This window comes from Coturnix japonica, chromosome Z (assembly GCF_001577835.2).
Source record: "Coturnix japonica isolate 7356 chromosome Z, Coturnix japonica 2.1, whole genome shotgun sequence".
Taxonomy (NCBI): domain Eukaryota; kingdom Metazoa; phylum Chordata; class Aves; order Galliformes; family Phasianidae; genus Coturnix; species Coturnix japonica.
Window position 1 is genome coordinate 65,769,963 of NC_029547.1, and position 24,795 is coordinate 65,794,757.

Sequence of the window (24,795 nt, forward strand, 5' to 3'; positions counted from 1 at the left end):
CTTGGAATTAAATTAAAATGAAATGAGAGCCTTCCTCTCAACCAACGAATCCCGGCGCAGTGGCGCTCCACCTTGGTTTTCTGTCTTGCTCACCCCTCTCTTCCCCCCCCCCCCCCCCCCCCCCCGCTTTTTTTATTTTTTTCCCCTTTTTATTCTTTAAAGCTTTCAGTGCTAAGGGAGGTAATTGAAAGGAGAAGCGAGATTTGTATCCGGCTGGCTACAGCCGGCACGGCCCGATGGGCTGCGGGGGTGCGCGCAGAGACCCGCGTGTGCCCCGCGTGTCCGCGCGTCCCGCGTGTGTATGTGTGTGCGCCTCGCTGCTCACAACCCGCCGGCAAGCATGCAGGAGGAAAGACAGCCAATAAAAAGGCCCGATTTCATAAAAGCTGGGTTTTCATTGGCCGGGAGGGAAGGGGCATTCTGAACAAAGAAAAGTCCCTTTCAGGTACCGCTCCGGTCCCACTCCCCCTCCGCGGCCGCCGCGGGGGCACGCCGGGCCCGTGCGTGTGTGTGCGCGCGTGCGTGCGTGCGGGGGGCGGCCGGGCCTCCCCCGTGCTTCTGTATTATTATTTTTTTAATTTTATTTTAATTTTCCTCTTTAGGAAGGTTCATGGTATCTGGTGCTCTCCTTCTGCCCAATACAATAAATCTGTTGAAGACATTAGATTTTTTATTTTATTATTTTATTATTTTTTTTTTTTTCCAAAAAAATAAAAAGCGGCTGCAACAAACACACACCCAGTGCAGTTAGAAGGAACAGGCCACCTCCATCCAATACAGACCGTAAGTACGGTTGCGTGGTGTGTCTGTAGCACGAAGAGGGGGTGATTTTTTATAATTATTATTTTTATTTTTTTTATTATTTTTTTTTTTCCAACAAGGGTAGCGCTGAGTGTTGGGAGTGTGCCCGACGACGGCACGCTGCCCGGGGGTGCCGCGGGGCAGAGCCCGCACAGCTCGGCGCTGCGGTGCCAGGTGCCTCGCGAACACGCTGCCGGGAGGGAGCGGGGCGGGCGGGGAATAGGGGGGGTGAATGGGAGGGGTGGTGGGGATGCGGCGGGTCCGCCGTACAGCCCGTCACCCCGCTGGCTCGACGGGACGGGCGGCCCGCAGGACCCTACCACCCATCTTTACCGCGGCGCAGCCAATGGCGCCCGGTGGGCTCACGTGAGGCTCGCGGTAACGGAACCGCAGCGCCGCGGGGGTTGGCGGCGATGCTTCGCAACCCGCCCCGCCTCTCCCCCCCCTCTCCTCCCCCCTGCCGCCGCCGCCGGCTCATTAGGCGCTCGGCTTCCCCCCGCCACTAATTAACAACGCCGCGCTGTGGCTCCGCTCCGCGCCGTCCGGCGAGCGGGGGAGGGGCCGCACGCCGGGCTACAACGAGGGGGGAGCGGCCTGTCCTGAAAAAAGGTCGCCGGCTGCGTCTCGCCGGGCTCCAATTACCGCAGAGCGCAGCGCGCTGCTGAGCGCCGCTGTCGGTACGGCGCTGCCGGGGGGCGCGCAGCCCGGCCTTACCCCCTCTCTATTCCCCCTCCCCCCCCTCGCGGTATCAGCTTGGCTCTCCCCGCCCCGCCCCCACGCCCCCTCAAGTTACTCGAAGAAATCAGATCTGTCAGGACGGGCGAAAAAAATGCCACTTCCCAGCGAGCGGGCGGAATCCAGCCCGGATTTTCAGTCCTTTCTTCTCCTTTTCTCCCTTCCTCCCTTTCACTAATTTACCCGATGTTAGCACATTCTGCCGGTAACACCCGGCCGCCTGTGGGCTGTCGCACGGGATCGTTACTCACTGCTCAGGCGGGCTCCGGGCGCGGGGCTGAAGATGGAGTGGGAAGTTGGGGATAACATTTTTCTTTTATTTTTTTAAACAAATTACTGTGATTATTATTATTATTATTAATTATTAATTATTAATTACGGTTCCGTGCTTTACTCAGGAAAAGCGAGGAAAAAAAAAAAAAGCAAAAACAACAACAACAACAAAAAGCCAACAAAACTAAACAAAACAAAAAAAAAGCATAAAAAAAAAAAAGCAAAAAAACAAAAAAAAAAACAACAGCAAGCCAAACCAACCAAAACCTGATGCTCCGGTTCTAACCGTGAACGCTGCCTACCGGCATGCAGAGCTGTAAGTGAGGAACAGCTTCCTTTTTTTTTTTTTTTTTATTTTTTCTTCTTTTTCTTCTTCTTCTTTTTTTTTTTTTTTTTTAATTATTTTTGTAAGCGAGGAGGAAAAAAACAAACAAACAAAAACAACAACAACAACAACAAAAAAAAAAACAACCAAACAAACAAACAAAAAAAAAAAAGGACCTCTGATCCGAGTGCCAAAGTAGGGGAGATGTGTCACTGACCGGGGCTGCGATGGTACTTGCTGCCTACTGCGTGATCGCTTGCTCTCTGAGTAAAATGAGGCACAGAGCTGTTGCTGAAACGAGTGGGAGCAGCACTTTTGATTTGCTGGTTTAATTAAAAAAATGATAAAGGACTGAAGGTAAGCATTCTGCATCTCTCTGTATAAATGTTTCGATAAGCGGCTGTAAAAGGGAGAGATCCCTTTAAAAATCGTTTTAACTGAGCTTTGTCAAACACACACTCATTTGCGGTCACTGAGGCCACCTTGGTGCAGATCACTTAAAGTGTATGTCTTAATCAGTTTCCTGTACAGTCAGTAATACTGTATTTAACAGACCTAACAATCGTGTGACTGCTAGAACTGCTTGTAGGACTGTGATCTTGAGCTGATGTTTTTAAGAAAGATCTATATTTCTTTCCTTTCTTCTCCTTCTTCTTCTTCTTTTTAAACCGTGGGTTTTGATGTTTTTTTTCATTCATGCTTACGGGTTGTTTGTTTTTAATAGAAACCTTATTGTGTGAAGGAAAATCAGGTTCCTCCCTTCCCTCGACCTCCTCTACCCCCCTCCATAAAAAAGAAAAGGGGGAGGGGGGCTTAAGTACAAAAAAGATAATACAGAAATAACACAAAACTTCAAGGGTCTGGTTTAAAGCCACAAAATCCATGGAATGCGGTGAAGAGTGAGCCTGTGTACTTCCTTTTCTGCCTCTGGTGCCTAGGTGGTGGTCCTGGGGTTAAATTACAACATGTGCTCCCACAGCTAGGCACCAGCTCTGAGGCTGCTGTTTCCTGAGCTTTGTGGATTTAAATCACCTAGTTAATGGATTTTTATTATTATTATTTTTTTTTTCCCCTTTTTCTTTTCTTTTCCTGGACGTGGCTTTGGAGGATGCTGGGAGACAAGTAGGTTAAGGATGCTCACTGTGAAAGCATGACAGCTATTGCCTCTGGTTTAACAAACTTAAGGGGGATGTGGGGGAAATAAAAACAAAAACATGGGTAGCAGAATATCTCGGTCCCCCCTCCTTGGCCTTTTTCTACTAATTGTGTTATACTCTACTAAGACCCAGACAAGACATGTTTGACTTTTCCTCTCCTCACAGGAAAAGGTGGATGTGGACCACAAGTTACGAACCCAGACACACCTGGAAAAGGAGAACGAGAAGAATTAAACCTAGAAAAGCCCAGCGGAGATAAACGAATGTCCCCACACCTCCAAAGGAAAGTTCATCCAATTTTTACTCTAGAGATCTCATCTTCAGGATGTCATTGAACACTTCCAGTACAGGAAAAGGTGTGGATCCAAACACAGTTGACACTTACGACAGTGGCGATGATTGGGAAATCGGTGTTGGGAATTTAATAATCGATCTGGACGCCGATTTGGAGAAAGACAGACAGAAATTTGAGATGAATAATTCTACCAATACCACCAGCAGCAGCAGCGCCAGCTCCAAGGATTGTGGGGCTCTGGCTTCCAGTGGGGCTAATACTACCTCAGCCTTAGCTGATGGCCTAAAATTTGCTTCTGTTCAGCCCTCCGCTCCCCAGGGGAATTCCTCTCACAAAGAGACTAGTAAATCAAAAGTGAAAAGGAGTAAAACTTCTAAGGATGCTAATAAATCTCTGCCTTCTGCTGCCTTGTATGGGATTCCTGAGATCAGCAGTGCTGGCAAGAGGCAGGAAGTCCAAGGGCGCCCTGGAGAGGCAACTGGCATGAATTCAGCACTGGGTCAAAGCGGGAGCGGTAACCCAAACGGCAATAATAACAGCACCAGCAGCACCACCGCCATTGCCTCTTGTGGGAAAAACAAGGAGGAGAAACCATGTAAAAACCAGGGCAGCCGAGGCGCCAAGCGGGATAAGGATGCGGGGAAGTCCCGGAAGGACAAGCAGCACGACCTGCAGCTCGCCCCCCCCAGCGGCCCCGGGGGCGGCGGCGGTGGCCAGGGCCCCCCCGGGCACCTCTATGGCTACGGGTCCAAGGGCGGCGGGGGGAGCGGCAGCCCCTTCCACTGCACCGCCGCTGCAGCCGCCGGGGAAGTTAGCAAAGGTACCCCGGATTCAGGGTTGATGGGGAACTCTATTTTGGTAAAAAAGGAAGAGGAGGAGGAGGAGAGCCACAGGCGAGTCAAGAAACTGAAGACAGAAAAGGTAGGACAAAGCCCCTGTCCTCTGCATCCCCCTGTCTGTGACGGCTTGCTTCGTGGTACACCTCTGTCCTCCCCCCCACCGACGGCGAGGTGCCCCGCAGCCCGACCCGCTCACGGCGGCACGCACCCGCCTTCCCGCACCCCACGCAGCTGCGGGTGTTCGCGGGCCGTCCCGCAGCGCCGCCGGGAGGCGTCGGCGGGGACGCGGGCTCCTTCCGTGGGGGACGAGGGGCGCCGACGGCTCGGCGTGCGCGGCGCGACGGGCCCCGACGTGCGGGGCGTGCGGCGGCGGGCGGGGCCTCCGGGCCTCCCGAGGGCGGGGGGTTGGTGGGGGGTGGGGGGCGCGGAGCTCTGTTATTCCTGCGGGTCGGGCCGCCGGTGTGCCGAGCGGTGACATGCAGAAGGGGCGCCGAGCGGAGCTGTGCGCTTTCCTTCCCCGCGTCGGCGTAGCGGAGGGTGCTTCCCCGACGAATGCCCACCGTCGCGCTTTGGGGGAGGGCGGGCGCTGTGCCGGCATCCTGCCCTGCCCGCGCACTGAGGGCTCGGGCCCGCGGCTGCCGGCGGGGTGCCCGAGGCACCGGCAAGGTGAGCGGTGCCGGGTGGCCCGGAGCTCTCTGCTGGTATCGCGTCGTCTGCGAGTGCCGCTCCCCGAGCAGCGCCGCTGGGAAAACGCGCTGACGGAGCGTCCTGCGAGTGTCGGCAGGGCCGAGGTGTTGGGGAAGAAGTCACCTTTTCTTAGGGCCCGTCTGTGCTGCTCTCTCGTTTCGGAGATGTTGAAGGTTTTGTAGCGTCCAAGTCGACTTTCCAGGATTGGATTTGCGTGTTTGTGATATGAGCTATCAGTAAAAATCCGAATATATATATATATATATATATATACATATATACACATACGTATATATATATATATATATATATTTCAAGGACTTGCATTCAAGACAGGAAATAACATGAATTTCTCATTGTGTGAGTGTTATTGCTTTTAATGTAGCGTATCTGTGGATGAATTTGAAATGAGCCTTTTTGACCTTGTCTAAACGCGGACGAGAAAAGAGACAAATGGATGTAATTCATACGTATACGTTTCCACTTTTATTTATGGGAGGTTCTTTTCACCGTGAAAAGGTGTCAGAAAGTCTCCTGCTCCCTCTATTAATTTAGTACAGTAGGCATTTGCTTTTGTTGCCAATGGTCTTCAAATTGCAGCTCTCTAATCTGTTTTAACTATCTAGATAAATTGCCCTAATCCAGTCCTCACAATGGCCGTGGTTAAGGAGTCAGAGCCGTTTGATTGGATTCAGTGGCTGCCTGGAATGTGGGAGGTACTGCCCTTTTGCAACCCCCTTAGCCTTTTAATCTTCCAGCCAAATGTTCACATTCAACAATTTTGTTTAGCTGGCAATCTGAACATTGCAGTATCTCAAAGGCTGCTGTCATGGCAACAGAGATTAGAGAGCGGTGTGGTTTCTCCCGTTTTTGTGTTCTTTTTCCCTCTCGGGTCACACGGGAGACCGCACGAAGGATACACAAACGTGTGGGACGCTGCGCAGTGCGCTGCTTATGGTTATGGGTTTTTTTGTTTGTTTGTTTTTGTTCTCGCTTTGGCTGGAGCTGGGTATGCATCACTTGCACAAAGTACCTTGTATCCGGAGATATATAGTTTTCAAGCCTGCATGTTAAAAATCAATTTCCATTTATCGTCATGTTGTGAAAGGCATGTCTCATGAATTTGGATGTGTCCTGCTAGACAGAAAGGAGTTAATGCCCGCTGGGTCAAAATCCAAAGGTTTTTGTGTGTGGTGTGAAAGACAATGCTGCATTTGTTTACTATTTGTGAAAAGCTTGGAGCGGATTCCCAGGACTTGTAGTCACTGTTTAGTTTTCACAGCGTGCTTCAGTGTCTATTTTTGGTCTATTTATTCTGTTTCCTTGCTGCGGAAAGTCGTGTAAAACATCATAAATTGATCTTACGAAGCCTAATTAAATCAGTGACTGTGTTCTGCTGGCTTTTTTTTTTTTTTTCTTTTTTTTTTTTCTTCTTCTTTTTTTTTTTAATGCAGAAACCAAACCGCAAATATGTTGTAAAAGTTGCCACTCCCCTGCTATGTGGATAAAGTCAAAGCATGCTGTAATTCTCAGATGTTTGAGCTATATTCGTGCAGCCCATTCTGTGGTTAAGCCACCGGTGACATGTCTGAATAAGTAGCTTTGACAGGTAGGCTAACCACTCCTCAGGTTCCTGGTGTTAAAACCTGTCTCCATTTTCCATCCCTTATCCTCCACGCGCTGCCATTTTTAGCACAGTTACTGTCTGTCAGCGAGAACAAATCTTCCTCTTTTTAGCTGCGTTTCCGTATTTCTAACAGCTGCTACATTGTTTATCTACAGGCATTTACTTTGTGTGCATTACGGGAGGACTGCAGCAGCCACAGCTTAACTGAGATACGGGAGAGTTGTATTTGGCATGTAGAGATCTGTGTGCTTAGGTGAAGGTAATGCAGAAAATCTGGAGCTGTGGCCCAAGGTGCTGAGCTGCAGCTTGTAACTGGATGCTTGGTGACACTCAGGAGTGAATGTCCCTCTTGTATGGCATATTGCTTCTCCTTTGGTTGTATAAAGGAGATGAACACTCTGGCTGGTGTTGTCTGTTTCGCCTCGGTGTATTGTGGCAGGACTGGGGGTGAGCTATGCTTCATCGGGAGGCCTTGTGATTTGTGCCCGCTGATGTAAATCATTTAAGTGCACGCTTTGATTAATGATGTGACAGAGATATGCTTTTCATGTACTGTCCAGGCTGGCCTTGGATGTAGCTTATTCACTGTGAAATAAAAGGGCAAGCAGGTCACCCGCTTCAATTAAAGAACAAAGTCTATTGTTGTTTGACAGCAAACTGTTTTGAAAGCTGCACTGGGGATCTGGCTGCTGCGGAGCAATAAGGGCAGGCGCCCGCAGCGGCATGGCTGGGGCCTGCTGGGCCTGGCGGGCTGGGCATGGGGCTGGAGGCAGCACTAGGAGCCTGCAGCCTGGCGGGGAGCTGCTGGGAAAGCACCTCTCTTCAGCATCGGTAATTTTACAATTTTAATAACTTCATAAATACCCAGTAAAAGGGAAGGGATTGATTATCCAGATGTCACGAGGTTAACCATGTTCTCCGTGTTAAAGGGGCTTGCTGCAAGACTATTCTAATTACAGCTTTATAAAGACTTGTTTTTCCAAAGTAGCGTTTTATAGTCCAATAAATGAAATGTATGTTAAAAGTGCTAAGCAGAATCTTCTGTAACCACAGAGGTGTTCAATAACTGGATTCAAGTAACATGGAAAGTACCATCTGTTCCTAGTTTCCAGCCTAAAGACAGGAATTGAGTGGTTGACATTTGTTCATATTTTTGAGGCTCTTTTCTTTATTATTATTATTATTTTTAAAAGTTCACCTGGCTCTTTATGGAAGCCCTGTAAGATGCAGTAATACAGGAGAGGCTGTGAAAACACGTGTTCGTACAGACAGTTAACCAGTTCTGCTTTCATGTAAAGAGATTTCCAGAAGCTCAGTCACTGAAAGATTCCTAATAGGGAATCACCTCCCGCAGGCAAACACAATAGGGGTCAGGTCCTGAAAGGTCTCGCTGATTAGCTAGAACCTCAACGATGCTGTTTTTCCTGAAGAAGTAAGAGGAAGGAGGAGGGGCGAAAATAAATAAATAAATAAATATTAGTAATAAAAAAATGACTCTCAAAAGGCAACTTTAGCAAGCTCTTATCAGCTAACTAATTATGTGTGGTAAAACCATTGACAAAAGTTTTCCATGCACGAGCTGTTGATGGCAGGAAAGCTACTCTTTTATAGATAACTGGAGTCCTGTGCTGTTTGGTGATATGATTCCTGTCTGCAGCCTAAGCGCTGGATAAAGCACCATCCGGCCTTTGTTTGTCCCTTCCACTGAAGCTAATAACTGGTCTTATGCCACCCATGATAAAGAAGGTTATCTGTGCCTTCTCTGATAGAAGGCAGGCAGGTCAGTAGTGGGCTGTGGGCACTCCTGTACAATGCTGACCAGACCCCTGGCTTCATTCTGCGGCATGCTGTGCCTTCCCACAAGGGCTTGGTCTCTGGGATATTTGCTTGTTGATGATGGCACAAGTCAGAAGTCTGAAAGGCACAGGTCTTCTTGCATGCTGAAACTCACATGGTGGGTGTCTAAGAAGTAGTGGCGGTGTTGCTCAGAAGTCCTGTCCCCAGGCTTGCTATCACTGATGCCTGTGGGAGAGACTGGGCTGCTCTCTGTTAACTGTACGTGTACTATGCATGTCGAACAAACACCATGTCCCTGGTTTGCTGTGCCATCCCTGCAGTCCCGCATTTGCATGGGCAGCCTGAATGTGGTTATGTCAGTGACAGCAGGACTCCTCTTGTGGTTGCTCTGTAAAGCAGTTGTATTAAATATAACAGTTTTGAAAAAAATAAAGGAAGTAAAGAATAATGAAAATTAGGGAGGGCACTGTTGATAGTAGGTGGGAGTGTGGAATATAGTGGTACCCCCTGCATGTTGAAAACTTGCCATCCACAGGGCTGCTTATGCACCTTCTTTATGGACTGCTGAAGATGCCCAGAAGATCCATCATCATGCTTGGCTCTGGCATACCTGCAGTCCCAGAACTGTGGTTAAAGGCCACAAAACAGGGTCTGTGTAGCAATAGGTCAGAATGACCTTCCTGAACAGAGGGTGCACAATATCTGAGCACAAGCTTTGTCAGGAGTGTGTTTGTGGGAACACCAGTGTTCCTCTGCTATCAGAACTACTACTTTTGCCCACATTTTTGATAAATTCCCTATTGTGTGTTGACATCACCCACTCCTGGAGACAGATTGTCTCACTTTGCTTGGTGTTGTAGTTGCTGGATGTTCTCTGCTTCTCAGAACACTCTGTTTTGAATTGTCTGTCAGCTGTGTGTGGCAGATTTATCCTTTTGTTTGTGAGTAGAACTGCAGACCAAACCACGTCTTCGTCTGTCTTGCTCTGAACTTCATACAAGGCATCAGCAACCAGGTTATTCTTTACTTGGTGCAGTTGACGCTATGCTGACTTCACATTGTTCTTACATAGTGTTCAAATGTACATTATGCATGTCACTGCATTTCCTGAAAGGATGGAAAGGTTATCTGACTTCTCAGTTGTTCCTTATTGCCTGCAATGAAAATACATCCTCTCATGGGCCCTTGGGTGGTGGTCATATCCATGGATGCAGTGACTTTGTTTTCAGGGATGGCCATGGTTTTGCGAAACCCTTATGTTTCTGTAGTTAAACTTGCACATCAAGGTGCTATTTTTATTTCTTAAGAGCAATCACGGGGAAAATACCCGTTAAAAAAATAAATATATATAAATCTGGTCTGCACGTAACATTCCCCATTGGGTGAAGGAAAGTGTAATGCTGGTCTGTGAAAATTTCTGAGTATGATGTAATGGCAAAATATAAATAGCTCTTTACAATTTACAGAGCTTATGTATGTTTCTTTTTTAATTCAGTCTGGCAAACTTTTTCCCTTGCCACACTAGCATGTTTCTGCTCCAGCACTTCTGTGCTGCAGCTCTTAACTGAACAGTGTAGCAGGACAAGCTTTCACATTTTAATTTGTTTAAAAATATGCTTGAAATGAGATAATTCAAATAACAATTATAACTAGCTTTTGCAGCAGAACATGAGGAGCTTTCTTAATGTGAGATTTTAAATTCGAAGATTTTTTATTTTTTATTTTTTTTAATTGCATTCATAAATTAAAACCAGAGCTTACTGTGGGCTGTAAGTAGCCATTTGGGCAGAAGTGAAGTTTAAACTGTGACTTGGAGTTGTGTTATAGCCAGGGTTTCAATAAGCACTCCCTGTTGTATTTCATCTTAATTCTGACAAAATGGTCTTGGCAATTGAAACAGAAACATGTGGATGAAAGGCTGTGAAGCTATTCAGAGTGACTTGACTGACAAGCAAGTTCTTTGTAGTGTTTTTCATCTTTTTGAGAAAGCAGAAAGAAAATTCAAGGGAGTAGAAATGGTTTCTTCTTGTGGCCCCGTGCATGTGTACATAGACGCATTCTCTGTGCTTATAAACAGGACTCTTTGGATAATGAGATCTGAAGGAGTAGGGTAAGCTGCAGGGAATGAGATAGGATTGAGGACTGCATAGCATGTTGTTCTTCTGCTTGAAGTGTTTGATTACCAAGAAAGGTTTGATATGTCAATTTTTCTAGTAGGCTAGCACATACTGATAAAACTTGGCTTCTCTACCATCTCCCCACAGTGTCCATTGAGGCTGTTCAGAGCAAACTCATAGAGAATTTAAATTTGAAGTTCTTTTTTCTTTACCCTAGTAAATTTTGAAGTCAGGAAGCGCAGTGTTAAATTGTGTCTTTGCCCATAAACCTTCCTCAACCATTATGACTTAACAGTCTTTAGAAATAATGAATGATGAAAACCTGGTTCTCCCCTCACCCCCGTCTTCCTTCTCCAGTTTTTGATTTGTCCTAGCCTAAATCTTATTCCCAGGCACAAACCCAGCTTTGCTAGGGTGATTCAGTCTCCTGAGAATCTCTGCTGTCAAGTAATAACGTCAGAAAAATGTGCCCGTGGGGTTATTTGAAGCATATGCCAATAGTTGTGCGCGAATGTAATTTATTGCAGTCAGAAGAGAGAACTAAAATCTATTGATTGTGGTTACTTGTTGTTTGCAGAGCACTGATATTCTAGTTGTTGAATTGTCTTGTCATGTTAACCAGCAAGCAGATGGCATTATGCCACAGACGCATATTTTACTTCAAGGAACTATGGAGGTTTTGATGTGTGTTTTTTTTTTTTTTTTTTGTTTTTTTTTGTTTTTTTTTGCTATTTTTCTCCCCCCTCTTATTTCCCCTGTGGCTTCTTTTTATTGAAGAGTAACATGAGAAGACCTGGTAGCAATTTTATTGCTTTCCCATAACAGTTTGAAATAATAGCTTAGTCTTTGGTTGCCAGTCAAGTTTCTACTAGTCAGCTTTTTTGTCATGTGGCAGTGTCGTATAAATAGTATATTTGCAGTTTGTTCTCAGTAACTGGCTCTGTTTTTTATGCTTCAATTAGCAATGGAAGACTGAGTTCCAATTGGTTGCACTTTCCTAAACTACTCAAACTCGCCCTCTGTCATTCTGATTTTGGCAAAATCTGGCTTCTCACAGTTTTGAGTTGTTGGTTTTTTGTTTGTTTGTTTGTTTTGTGTGTGCTATCTTTGGAGTTAATTTAGGGCTCTGTTATATCCACTGCCTATCATGAATTTGCACACTCGAATGCCATAGCCTTCCCTGGTGGGTTTTAGTGGTCTTGTTTTGAACTGTGGTAGAAATCGTTCTCTGTATTCCCATAGGTGATCATTAGACAAACACTGGTTTTATGATTTTCATTGCTTCTTTCAACCATTAAGAAGAATTGAAAGCCAGTTGTAATCTCTGTTCTCACAGCTTGCGGGGCCAGACCGAATTATTTTTGGATTTCCTGTTACCTCCTTGGCCAGATTTATGCAGATGGCTCATGTTAAAAGCAACAATAATGTTTGAATTGGAAGGGTTTGGTCTTCATTCTTCATGGAGAACTGTTTATTTGTGTGTGGTTTGCCACACTACATGGATAGCGCTATCAAATCTGTCCTTTATTATAGGCTTGCAGCAGCAGAGTAATGGCAGTAGTTGAATGTCTCAGAGTTTCATGTTCTTGCCAATTCTGTTTTGAAGAAGGAGAATGGAACTAGATCTGTATCTCCACAGCAAAAGGTAATGGTTAGAAGGAAATGCAATTAGAAATAAGCCTCATTTCTCAAGTCAATCCTGTTTTGCTGCAAGAAATTTCAAATGTGATTTAGTAAATATCGAGGGAGTTGTTCGGTTAGCTTACACTGAAGATACAGATCTAATACTCCAGAGGTATGCTGGTTGTATCGAGCGTGTTTGACGTGAAATCTTACCAGTTACTTTTTGCCCAGGGTTTAGTGATAGGCAGTGTATGTTGAGTTGGCTCCTGGAATTTGAAGGAAACATTTTGTTGTAATCTGAAAACAGTTTGAAAATTGTTGTTCTACACCCAGTGTTACTGAAAATCTTTTTTGTAGACCTCAAGTAAGGTGTAGTGTTACATGATCCTTTTAAGGATAGGATTGTATAAACGTATGCATATGTATATAAATAAATACAATTTGTGCTTGTATGTGTGTACATATATGTACGAGTATAGGGTGTGTGCATGCACACATCCATGAAGAAAATCTACTTTTTAAATAAAAACAGCAGCTGATTTTTGGCCGGTATTCTTTATTTACATTTCTTGTCCAGATCCCTTAATAGGCTTTACTGTGACATTGCACCAGATGCCGTACATTGAAGGAGAAAGCTAACAGCTATTTCCTTTATGGCAATGGTACATTTTCCTTTACACTTTAATTTTTATACACTCCTCCAGCCTTTCCTAGTCACCTCTTAAAAAGAGTTTTTCCTTTTGCCTCTGATTTATCTGTCTACAGGTTTCTGTGTTACTGCCCACTTTAGAAATATGAAAACTTGGTTTATTTATTTATTTTTCTTCTGTTAAGAGCTTATTGCTTTGACTGTTGCTCAACTCAGCTAAGCAGTCATTACATTATGTCTGGGTGAGCCCTGCTTGAGATGAGTCCAGGTTACAAAACAGAGCCCACTATGACCACCAATTTGATTCTTCCTGTAGCAGCCCAAGTCACTGCATGATTTGTATTTTATTTTTTTTTCCCACCACCTGCATTCGTGTTTTTTCGTTCTTACTCTTTCCTTCCTCATCTCTCTGAAAATAAGAGGTTCATGTCTGTGGGCTGTTATTGCTGAGATATGACTGAGAATTGCATGCAGTACAGTGAAGCACATTCATTTTCAGCTAGTACCCGTTTATTGCCTTGAGCATTGTAAATCTGTCAGCTCTTCACGATGCTTTCACCTCTTTCTTCATTTGCTCCAGCTTCTAGTTTGACAATGTTCCCCTGAGGCAGAATTTTAATCTGCTTCCAATTAGTTGCAAAATGTGACTCAAATTTCCACATTATGGCTGCTGTTTTACTTGCATGCACACATCTAGAAACAAATTAATGCTCTTGAATATTTATTTTTCATCCTTAAGATTTACTCTGGGAGGAGAACTTGCCAAGTATGTTTGAAGTACCTCCAAGATTCACCTTTTTAACTTAAACTGTAATATATATTTTAGACTTAAAATGCCTCTTTCTGCTTAATATTTACAAAACCCTTTCAGCTGCTTTGTAATTATTTGAAGATGCATCACATATGGATAAGTTCTAAAAATGGACAAAGCTTACAAGTAATGCTAAAAATACCTTGTGATTGCTATGCCAAATCAGGATATGAGGGTTTGGTTTTTTTTTGTTTGTTTGTTTTGTTTTTGTTTTGTTTGTTTGTTTCTATTTTTTTGCAGAGCTGGCTCAACGGATTTTATTTTTGTCTTTACTTAGTTTTGCAGGATAAACGTATTTATTTGCCACATTTTGAAAACCACCTATTATTCACAACTCCAGCAGTGATTGTCATTTGTTGAAAGGGTGAGAGAGGAGAGTCAGAGCTCCATTTGGTCAGTAGTGGGTCTTCATAGATACAGCTAATTATGATCTGTTAGCATGCTTCACTCAGTAGGTGTCTTCACTGAAGCCCAAGTGTGTTACATGGTATGGCTTTAAAACCCTTGCATAAATGGAGTTTTCAGGATTCTTGGGTAATGTTTGTGCTCCCATTAGCAGGAACATGGCCTTTGCAGTTTTGTTCACTGGGGAAGTGAATTATTGAGTGGAAAGTCTGAAGATCACTGTGGGATAGACTGGAATCTAAACCCTGCTGGAAGGGTAAATCTCGGTCTTTCTTTGGGCAAAGCCAACATGAGAAGCTCCACAACAATTCTGCTTGATTACCCTCCTGCCTGGGTGCCTTATGTCTTTGGTTGCCTGCATGGAGAAACACAGTGTATTCAATTCAAACGTACCAGTAGCTAAATTTATAGGTGCAAATCTTTAGTAGAGCTTAGCACTCTGCAGCTTGGCAGATTGATGTCAGCAGCCGTAATAGACTTTAAATAGGCTTGTGGAATTTCATTGGGGGTATATTGCTGAAGTTGATATTGCTAAGTACCTGTCATTTCTAAATGAGATTTGCACCTGTAAATTTAGCTCTTCATTTGTAGTAATTCACTTACCCATATACAGATTTCTTTTAACGTTTCACTGTCTTTACCATCCCACACTGGGGCTGCAGCCTGCTGGCTGCGTGAACGTCTGAATGGATCTGAACATGTGTGCATAGTGTTTGGGTTCACAGTTTCTGAGAGAGTGTTTTCTGTCAAGGACAGAAATGTAAAAGCAAGGGATAGGGGATAATGACCTTGATGATATTCTGTGCTTTCTTGGGTCAGAAATGACTCTTAACTGCATAGATGAGAAGCCCAGCATGCTATTCATTTCTCTAAAGGTTTCACTTCCTCTGGTGGACTCCTGTGATTCACAACATCATTTCACAAGGAAACAGCATTTACAAACACTGAAATGCTGCAGTAGTGTGACCTTTTTTTTTTTTTTTTTTTCCTCACATCATATTCTTTGAGGTTCATCTCTGCATTCAAGGTGAAATGCAGTTCCTGTCAGCTGCTGAGGAAAGGGTGCACAGATAACTGAAGCCAAGGTGTGGTGCCTGCATTTGTAGCTTACTGTAGTGGACTTAAAGGCATTTGGCAGTGCCCCAGTATACAGCATAGAAAACACACCCTGTGCCCAAAGGTATGTACATACGCATGCGTGCATACACTCTCACCTTATTCATTTTTTGGGCAAAATCCACAGTGCTTTTGAGAAGCATTAAATGCTTTTGTTGATAGCTTATAGTTTTATAAACTCCAAATGAGCTTATTGCCTTTTAACTAGCACTAAATAATGGAAGAACCTATGAGCCTCAACATTGGACAGCAGCCAAATAGCCAAAGGCTGGAGGGGGGAGGGGGAGAGGAGGGAAGGAGGAAATGAATGGTTTAATTGTAGAGCAAATCATTTGTTTACAGATTAAGACCTATTTGGCAGCCAAATCCTATGGACAAGGAGATGAAAGAGCAAGTAACTAAGGTACAGGAAATGAGCTCTATGTTTTGTGTCTAAGTCCTGCTATTTTTCACCTCCTTCCAAAGAAGAAGAGGCAAGGAGGAAGAAGTTAACAGCAGCGGCTGCTGAGCATGGTGCACATATTTAGTAGGGAGAGAAGGGTGGGAGAAGGGAGCCTTGGTATGCTTTGCACTCTGACAGCAATCCAACAGCTCGAGCTCCTTCCAGCTAAGGGGCGCCTGTTGGTGGCAACAGGGCCTGCCCTAATTTGTTTTCTGCCTGAACAGGGGGGTTGGAATGCCCTGTTAATCTCAGAACATGTAATGCATTTGCCTGAAGCCCTCTCCTCCTTGAAATACACCTGGGCATCCTCACAATTTTTGTGTTTGGATCTTTTTTTTTATTTTCTTTTTCCTTCTGAGATAGTTGTTTTTTAAAACATTTATTACTTTTTTTTTTTTTTAAATGGGCCTTTGTTTCAGTATTGTAATTAATTAGCATGAGGTTCAGATGGTTCAAAAGTGCTTGCATTTCCCTGTTTGTTGTTGTATGGCATTTTTTCAGAGTACCCAAGAGCTGGTACCCTGCATATTTCAAGATGCCAGTTTCATGGGTCGTTGCTTTAAAGATCAAAAACTCAAGAAAGTGCTAAAGCATAAATGAAGCAACCTCTGCTGTTAAAGGCTGGTTAAGCTTTTCTACTGGGACTTCCTAGTTTTTTTTTTTTTTTTTTTTTTTTTTTTTCCAGTGAATTGTAGACTTTCAATGCTTTTACCATTGGAGCTGAATTTTCTCTGACTTCTTTACTGTAATTTCCCCACCATCACCACCATGAAAATTAATTTGGGAAGTTTGAATGTGGAAAATGTATGTTAAGAAGCAAACCCTCAAGTCAAAGGAAACATTCTGCTTTTGTATGGAACATCTTTGCTACCAAGGGAGACAAAGCCTTGTGAGAAGATTTGCCATGATTGTTCATGTGAAAATTGGTTTCAATCTGATGACCTCATGAACAGTCTGAAGGGGCCTATGTATGCTTGGCTACAAGTATGCAATTTTCCATCCTCAGCTCCTGCAGTAACTTAGTGTGAGAGAAGGAGTGGGCTTAGATGAGCTTGGCAAGTTGTGTTTGGTAATTTAAAGCCATTATAAAATGCCATTTTAGTTTGATTCCCTAAGTGGGATAAAGGAGGCGGTGAGGCGTTAGTCTTTCTGACTCACATCAAGTTCATGTAAAGGAAAAACAAGAGATCTGGGCAAAGATTTGCTTGCCAGTTGTTTATGTCTGAAATGCAGCAAAGGATTTCACTGGAAAGAAACAGGAAAATTTTCAGTGTCTGTTACGCTGAATAATTGTAAGAGGAAAGAAAGAAATTTAAATGAGCTTTAGGTGTGGCCTTTTTTAAAGTGCTTGGCACAGCAGTTGATTGTTTCTTATAGTGTTATTCTTTTTGCTTACGTATAAGCATGCATAAATAATAGAAAATGGCTTGGGTTGGAAGGGACCTCAAGAATCAGGAGGCTTCAACCCCCCTGCCACAGTCAGGGCCACCAAACTCCACATTTAATACCAGCTCAGGCTGCCCAGGGCCCCATCCAACCTGTCCTTGAACACCTCCAGGGACAGATGGGGCATCCACAGGCTCTGTGGGCAGCTGTTCCAGTACCTCACTACTCTGAGTAAAGAACTTCCCTCTGAAAAGAGCAGTGCCAATAGCTTGTGCTATTAAACTTGTTCCTGACAAACTGTAGTCTACCACCTAGTAACCCTAGGAGCACTACTCTTCTCAACAAAACATTTTATTTTCATTGCATTAATTTCTGCCGGATTTCCTTGCCCTTCCCCCCCCCCCCAAAACAAAACAAAACAAAACAAAACAAAACCAACGAGAGTGCACGTAGCTTGTTTGAGGGTAACAGTCCATTGCACCCATTGCATTTAGAGGTGCAATCTGCTTGCTTGGGAGTGAGCATCAATGTCTCTGCAAGGTTATGGGTGAAGTTTCATAAATCCTCATGACCAAATTACTCATTTGTTCTGTGGGTGGATGAGGCTCAGCTGTCCATGGACTGCTTCACCCCAGGCTATGCCCTACTATTTTGACCAATGTGAAGTCAGGCTTACTGAGCTTTTCTCTCTCCATAGTGAAGTCAAACCCAGTCATTAAGCAGCGTTTCCCTGAATGTGTGCCTCAGTGAATTCAAAAGTAAAGTTGCCTTCTAAACCAGCAATTTGAGCCGAGGAATATTACTTCATCTCAGAATTTTGGAAGATTTCATATCAGCTCATTTTCATTTTTTATACTGGAAGACAAAGATCTGGTAAAATTATGAGAAACACAAAGTTGCTAATGGGAATTGAACTCACTGAGGTAAAAATAGCTGAGGAATAATATTTATAGTGGCATAAGAGCTCCTCTGCTGTGTGATTAGATTTAACAACTTATAATTCTTCCAAGAAAAGACTGACAAATTTAATACTGCTTCCAGAATTGAATGAAGGATGAGAGGAGGAAGCCAGCTTAAACCACTTGATTTTTTTCAGGATCTTCCAGGAACTAAACCTTTCATGAGTTTAAATACAGAAGTTAAGAATACTTCTTTTCTCTGTCCTGTTTGCTCTTCCACTGTCTGGCCCTTGGGTGTTTTCATTCAGATCTTGCCTCTGTTGCATAAAGAAGCCACTGTCCTTACTTGCTCTTGAAAGCAACTCTTGGATGAGGAGTATGATTCCTGTGTTGTTCATTGCCAAAGATTCAGAAGTTTCAGTGCTTTATCTTAGAGAAAGTCATCCAATCTGGAAACTGGGGGTCAGTATGCCACGTTTTTCAGATTTCTTGGCTAACTGGTTTTATCCATTGCTAAATTTGTAAAGCATTACCTGAAAAACAAAGTCACAAGCTGGAAGGAATTGTTAGTTATTTTGAGATTAATTGACTCTCCTTTTAAATTACATTTTCATTTAAAATTAAGTGCAATTCTCACGTGAGGGCTGAATTACTGCATTGGTTGTGTAGGGTGTGTAAGAGCAGAGCATCCTTACAAGTCTGTTGAGTAGGGAAACATAATTTCTTTGCTTTGGTTTAAGTCAGGCAGCACTGGTGAGAGCCGGTACTTCCAAGATCAAATCCTATTACAGCGCTGTAGAAATTCTTTGTTAGCTTTATCTGTTTGCCACTGTGGAAGTTGGATACGGTAAATCTTGTTTTCTTGACGTAAAGTCACAAAAAGTCACATTTTTGCTGAGTCCTTTTGCAAGAGATTTTGTTCAGCTCTATTAGAAAAGAATGCCTGCAAATTTGTCTTGGCCATGTGGAGTCTTTGCACCTGGATGTATAGTGAGCGAATCTGTGAGCAAGGCGTGAATGGAGCAGTGCCAGGACAGAACTGACAGCTGATTGCCAGAGCATGCTTCAGCCTGCTAGTATCAGTGGAACAGTACTGTTAGCTTTCTGAAAACTGACCTGGAACTGTGACCTCATGTGGGGTTCTCATTGCATTTGCCCAGGATACGGTCAGTGCCCATCACTGATGGATGCTTTCTCACATTTATTCCTGCTTTGGAGGCTTTCTTCTGTGTGTGGGGGAGTCCAAGAAGTCTGTGTGGTTCTGATAACATGCTTATTCAAACATAGCATCCTCCTTGTTTGAAATAAAAAGTGACTGTGTGTGTGGTTATATGGGCAGTTTGCTGGTGATCTGTGAGGTAGGGCACGTGGTGAGGAGCTGACTTTGACACTTCCTGTTGGGTTTGGCTCAGCTCTGAGAAGGTTCCAAGTATATTCGAGCATTGAGATTGATCCCTCCAATCTCCTGATTAACCAGAGGAATTCACTAATCAGAGACAATGAAAATAAATAAAATCGAGCACTTAGCATCTTATTTTTTAAAGGCCACCACGACTTTGAGTTTAACTCTTTCTCCATCCACTGTGTCAATGATCACTCTTACCTTTGCTTGCATTTGGGTGATAGTAATTCCTCGTGGTGTAATCTCTCATGGAAGTGCCTTTTTCACTTATTTCTTTCTTTCTTGTTTTCCCATCTTATGCCATATTCAGCATTACCAGAAGAGGTGGAAAATGAGCAGAAACTTTTCCTTTAAGGCAATCTTGTTGGTTTGACAGATATGTATATGTAACCAGATCTCTTGTTCCCTTCTGTAGTCTTGTCAGTTTTCACTCTGCTTTCCATGGATTTATCAACCCGTTACAGAGGAAAATATTTCCAAACTGATAGGAAGATGTATTATGAAACTGCAAAATTGTAGCAACATTTCCAGGGGAGACTGTGTGTCTGGAACACCTATTTTATGGCTTTTGTTCTATTGAGGGAATTAAGTATCTTTTGTTAGAATTGACAGCAACTTTGGAAACATGAGTGTGCAATCTTTTATCACCCTGTCTGGGAAGTGTCCATACAGACTTCCATATTTGCAAGTTCTCCAGGGCCTGTCTGGTGACGGGGCACTGGAGCAGCTGGGGGTATTACAGGCAGTGGGGAAGATGGAGCTCTGGGGCGCAGTAGTAAGAGTGGAAAGGAATCATTTAATGGGAGAGAACTGTGCTCGTGTGGGAGGAGAACTCACTCCTGTTCTTTTGAGGAAGATCTTTTGGGGGAAGATGTTAAAATCACATCTGAGGGGATTTTTCTTGCCTTTCATGCCTGCATGCTTGCCACCAGGCTTTCACAAACTCATCTTCCAGTCTTGTAGATTGTTTTGGAGCTGGCATAATGCAGAAACAGTCTTGTCTGCACAGCACTCTTTAGTGCTGAGTAGTCTTTTGGGGATCTATTGTCAGCCTGCTGGTTGTCCAGTATGCCAGGTATAATAGCTAGGGTAAGCTGTGCTGAGAGGTGATCCTATGAATCGTTGTGTAGTGGTTTAATTTGCTAGACTCTCTGCTTCTGTGGCAAATCTGTGTGGTGGCCAGTTGAGGTGGTGGTGGAAACGGGACATTGTTCTGCTCTTCACGTGGAGCATTAGCTGAATTCTAAGAGATATCCTGTGGTGAGCATATAAAAAAATATCCTCTTCAGAGGGAAAGGCAATGCAAGAGAGTATAAGCCATCTGATATGCATGGAGGTGAGCAAAACTGAGGAATCTTGTTCTTTTTTCCCCCTTTCTCTGGCCATACCCGTAGTACAGTGTTGCACATACCATATGTCACAATGTATTGTAGATTCTTAGTATCTAGTGTCCCTCAATGAACATGTAGTTCCTTTTTGATACATTTTCACACTGCCGATAAACAGATGGTAATAACGTATATCAGAGTGTTGGTTTTAATTTTAGTATCACTGCGTTTTCCTGTAGATGCTTATGATTGTTTTACCTTGGATTTCAGTCTACTTTTATTCCATAGAGGGAAGGCTAACAAGCTCAAGGGATGTGTATTGGCAGCCACTTATACATCAATACAGAGGAGTGAAAGCAAACCTCTGTGTTCCCTAGCTAATGGTTGTTGACCTCTGGTAAAATTTTTAATGGTATAAACTGGCACTACCTCCTTCTCTGCTCTGGAACTTCCTCTTCCAAATGTTTCCATGCAGGTATCTTGGCAGTTACCACAATGATAACACATGCCATTTTCAGGGCTAGCTTGAATCACCTGACCTCAAAAATGTGCCCTGGATGTTTCTAGAGAGAGAAAATATAGGAGGCAAGTCAGCACATTGATGCCAAATGAACATTAAGACTGTTTTACTTTTTGTCTACCCTAATTAAAGATCTGAAGAGATGTGTTAATAAGCCACTGGTATGTACGGTGCAGAGACCTGCACGTTGTTTCTGCCCTGTAACTTGAGCTTGACTAAGTGTGTACAAGTGGAGGAAATACTTGGCTGTGATGGCTGCGGCTGTAAATCATATGTGTTTGGAAAGTGAAGGCTATATTTGGCATTCCCACAAAGTCTGTGACTAAACTTAACATTGCCTTTGATTGTCAAATCAAAGTTCAGTGAAGTGGTGTTTGTTCCCAAGATGTTAACCTTCTGAAAAGCCACTGTATATCAGTTGGCGGTGTTTGTAGAGTCAGCATGTTGTTAGATAAACAAGTTAAACGCTAATTGTAACGTGAGCATTGCAATCTTAAAATACAGCTATCTGACCTTTCTAAAGATATACAGCTTGTGTGCTACTCTGTGCTACTGTTATCATTAATTAGGAATCAAAATCTAATAATGAGAATGTTTGCTCTCTGATGAAGCGAAATGCGCAGATGTCGTCTCTGTTTGTTGCTGCTGTTACAAGGAGTGGTGGTGTAGCAAAATCCTCAGTCGCCACTGTTAAAAAAACGTGTTGCCGATTGGAATTTTGCTCTGCAGATTAGCATTCCTTTGCTGCCGGTATTGCTTTTTCAAGCACGAGGATAGCCTAAAATGGCTCCAGATTGTGATGTATGGCTGCTCTTGTGAAACTGCAGCTGCGAATCTAAAAGAGGATGTAACCATGCAGAATCGCTCTTTTAGATGGTCATTAGCGCTGCATAAGTACAAGCCACTTTTTTTAGATAGCGTTTAATCTTCACGGTTCTTCTACTAGTATTTGATGGCAATGCCATTTGCCAAGCATTGAATAACAATGAATGTTTTATTGAGGTACAGTATTCTGAACCAGTGCTTTTTAAGCTGTTTAAGTGCTTAATTTTCATTTGACTGTTCCTTTTCATGCCAATGTGAGCGTAGCAGAGGAAGTCCCTACATTCTCTTCTGTTGTGCTGTTGCGATGTGCTAGGCTAAGCTGAAGGCTTATGAGCAGGAGAAGGAAACAGCTTAGTTTGTCCTGTTTGTGCACTGCTTCAGTTCTGTTCCTCATTCTCCATCTTACTTAGAGCACAGAACCACAGAATTGTAGGGGTTGGAAAAGACCTTTGGGTATCGTTGAGTTCAACCCCCAAATGAGCAAATGACTGGAAAATAAAAACCAAACCAAACCAAACAAACAAACCATACAACAAAAAGTGCCCATAAAGCCTACCAAACAAAAGACACTGAAAACTTTCTGTGTGATACTGAGGAGAAAGTGAGCCAACCTCCCTTCCTTCCTCCCAGACAGATGGAAAACCAGATTCCAGGATTCTTTTACTTCAAAGAAAAGAAGAATCCATTTCAGTGCTTGGTTCTTGTGCTCTGCTTGCAAGGATCTCAAAGTAGTCATTAGGAGTTCATCTCTGAAACATGGGGTTTTATGTGGTTGACAGCTACAGTCACGATAGCTGATTCTGTGATTCTAAGAACTGCGGTAAGATTTTTCAGCACTCTCAAGCCTAATTCTGCTGTTAGGAGGGAATCTGAGGGGAAGCCATGCACCCACCAGGTGTGCTTTGCTCTTTTGAATGTCAGGCCTGTTGTTTTGATTTGTGAGCTATTCTGAAAATCTGGCATCAGGTCTGCATTTCAAGACATAATTAAATATAGTATGCAGGCTTTTGATAAACTTCATGGTACCAAAGGCTTCCCCATTTTATTGACAGCGAAATTGAAACTGGAAGGACTGTGGTGTTACTGAAAATGGCCATTGCATTTTCTTATGGAATAGCTCAATCAGAAATAGTTTCTAGAGCCTAAATTTACATTGAAAGAAATACTACTGTTATTTCTAGGTTTTACAGCCATGAAGTATGAGGGCTGCTCTAGAAGTAAGGCCTCCTATTTTATGACGTTTGCTCACAACATTAGTAAGAGACAGATCTTGGTGATAGGACAGTAGAGGCTGACCCTTCCCACCAGTATTCCATTCCATGTTGTTGCAGTGATTGATGGCAACAGAGGGGCACCCTGACAGAATGGGGTCAGACATGGAAATGTGGCTGAACTAAAAAGGTGTGTAATTGAATTCTGTGTTTGGAAAACTTGGTTTTGGTTGATGTCCATCGATGCTTGCTGAACGTTCATGGAGATCAAATGAACACAGTGAGATGGTGCTCTTCAGCAGTGGCAACAGTGACTGTGACCACCTCCACTGGTGATCTCAGATTTGTATGGACAAAGCATGCAGGCTCTTGTTCATAGATGGTGAAAATGCACAGATGATGGAGATTACTATGTTGAAAAATAGCACTCTGTAGCTGAGAATTTGTTCTATCAAATGTTATTGTGCTCTTTGTATCTGTTGCAGTTTCCACAGAAATAAATAGGAGGCATTACTTTCAGAAGGAGCCACATAAATAAACTGCTCTATGGCATGGAAATTAGTCACGTTACGCCGTAAACACTGCATTCATTTTTATGTTTTCACAGACTCTTTGACATGGTTTGAAATGTGAGTTAATGTTCAGATTTTTGGACCCAGAACAGAAGATGTTATGTTTGTTTGGGCAGCAGCAACCAAATCCTTTGCAGAATTTAATTGTCCTAATACTAATTTTCAATAGCATGCACGGTGATTCCCTTTCAGTTATAAACAGTAATGACAGCAAGTGGTGAGTTTGCAGTTGACACAGAACCTAACTGAGTTTAGGTGAGCTTAAATTCCTATTACCTTGCTGTGTAAGAGTGAAGGTTTTCCTTATTGTGCATGTCACAATTGAAGAAGTTTGTGTTGATGTGAAATTTTGTTTTTTTTATGTGTCTGAAGTTCTTTACTTATAGTCAAAGATCTTCCTACTCCATATCTATCACACATGTCTGCTTACACTTCCTCCAGGGTTATTTTTGGTGTCTGTAGTCTTTCTCTATCTACAGACATGTAGAATGCCTTGAGGTATCTTGCATTTGTTTTATTTCTGCTTGTCCATTAGTCATATTGCTAAAGAAAACTATTGTAAATGCATTTTTAACATCACAGTAGCAGGACCTGTCACACGTGTATTCAGTGGGAATGAAACAGACTTTGCAAAACCTGGTAATCCTACAAAAACACAGATGTTGTATTTCACCTACTTTAAACACAAAAACAAGGGCTAATTAGGCAATTTTATGTGTCTGAAAAGAGTGAAATTCCAGAAGCAAATAAAAACAGTGACCAGCAAATTTTACTTCCTCCATTTTTGGTTTCTTGAAATGCTTGCCATAATACTTGGCAGTTACTTTCATTGGTTAATTTTTTCCGAAATTCCTGCTGCTACCTGCCTTTATAAACAATCCCCCCCCCCCCCCCCCCCCCCCCCCCCCAACTTCTGAGATGAAAAAAAAACACTTCTTTTAGAAGAAAACAGA

At 43.3% G+C, this 24,795-nt stretch overlaps 2 protein-coding genes across 5 annotated transcripts in view; both read left to right on the forward strand.

Moving 5' to 3' along the window:
- The first annotated feature begins 516 nt into the window (after positions 1-516).
- On the forward strand, positions 517-4,900 carry LOC107306716 (zinc finger protein 608-like). The gene is made up of 2 exons (XM_032441511.1): positions 517-783; positions 3,457-4,900. Exon 2 carries the CDS (start codon positions 3,617-3,619, stop codon positions 4,898-4,900), a length of 1,284 nt encoding a protein of 427 aa, XP_032297402.1. The 5' UTR covers positions 517-783; positions 3,457-3,616.
- Positions 4,860-24,795, forward strand: part of ZNF608 (zinc finger protein 608) — an 82,407-nt gene continuing 62,471 nt past the window's right edge. For 2 of the 4 annotated variants that reach the window (XM_015850051.1, XM_015850050.2), the window contains exon 1: positions 4,860-5,091. In XM_015850051.1, coding sequence (XP_015705537.1) covers positions 4,978-5,091 — 114 coding nt within the window. In that variant the 5' untranslated portion in view covers positions 4,860-4,977. Of the gene's footprint in view, positions 5,092-6,541; positions 7,571-24,795 lie in introns of those variants that run through there. The other 2 variants (XM_032441283.1, XM_032441284.1) reach the window with 2 other exon arrangements.

What these genes read in the sequence shown, in the direction of transcription:
- LOC107306716 (XM_032441511.1), top strand. Translation starts at nt 3,617, where the DNA reads ATGTCATTGAACACTTCCAGTACAGGAAAAGGTGTGGATCCAAACACA.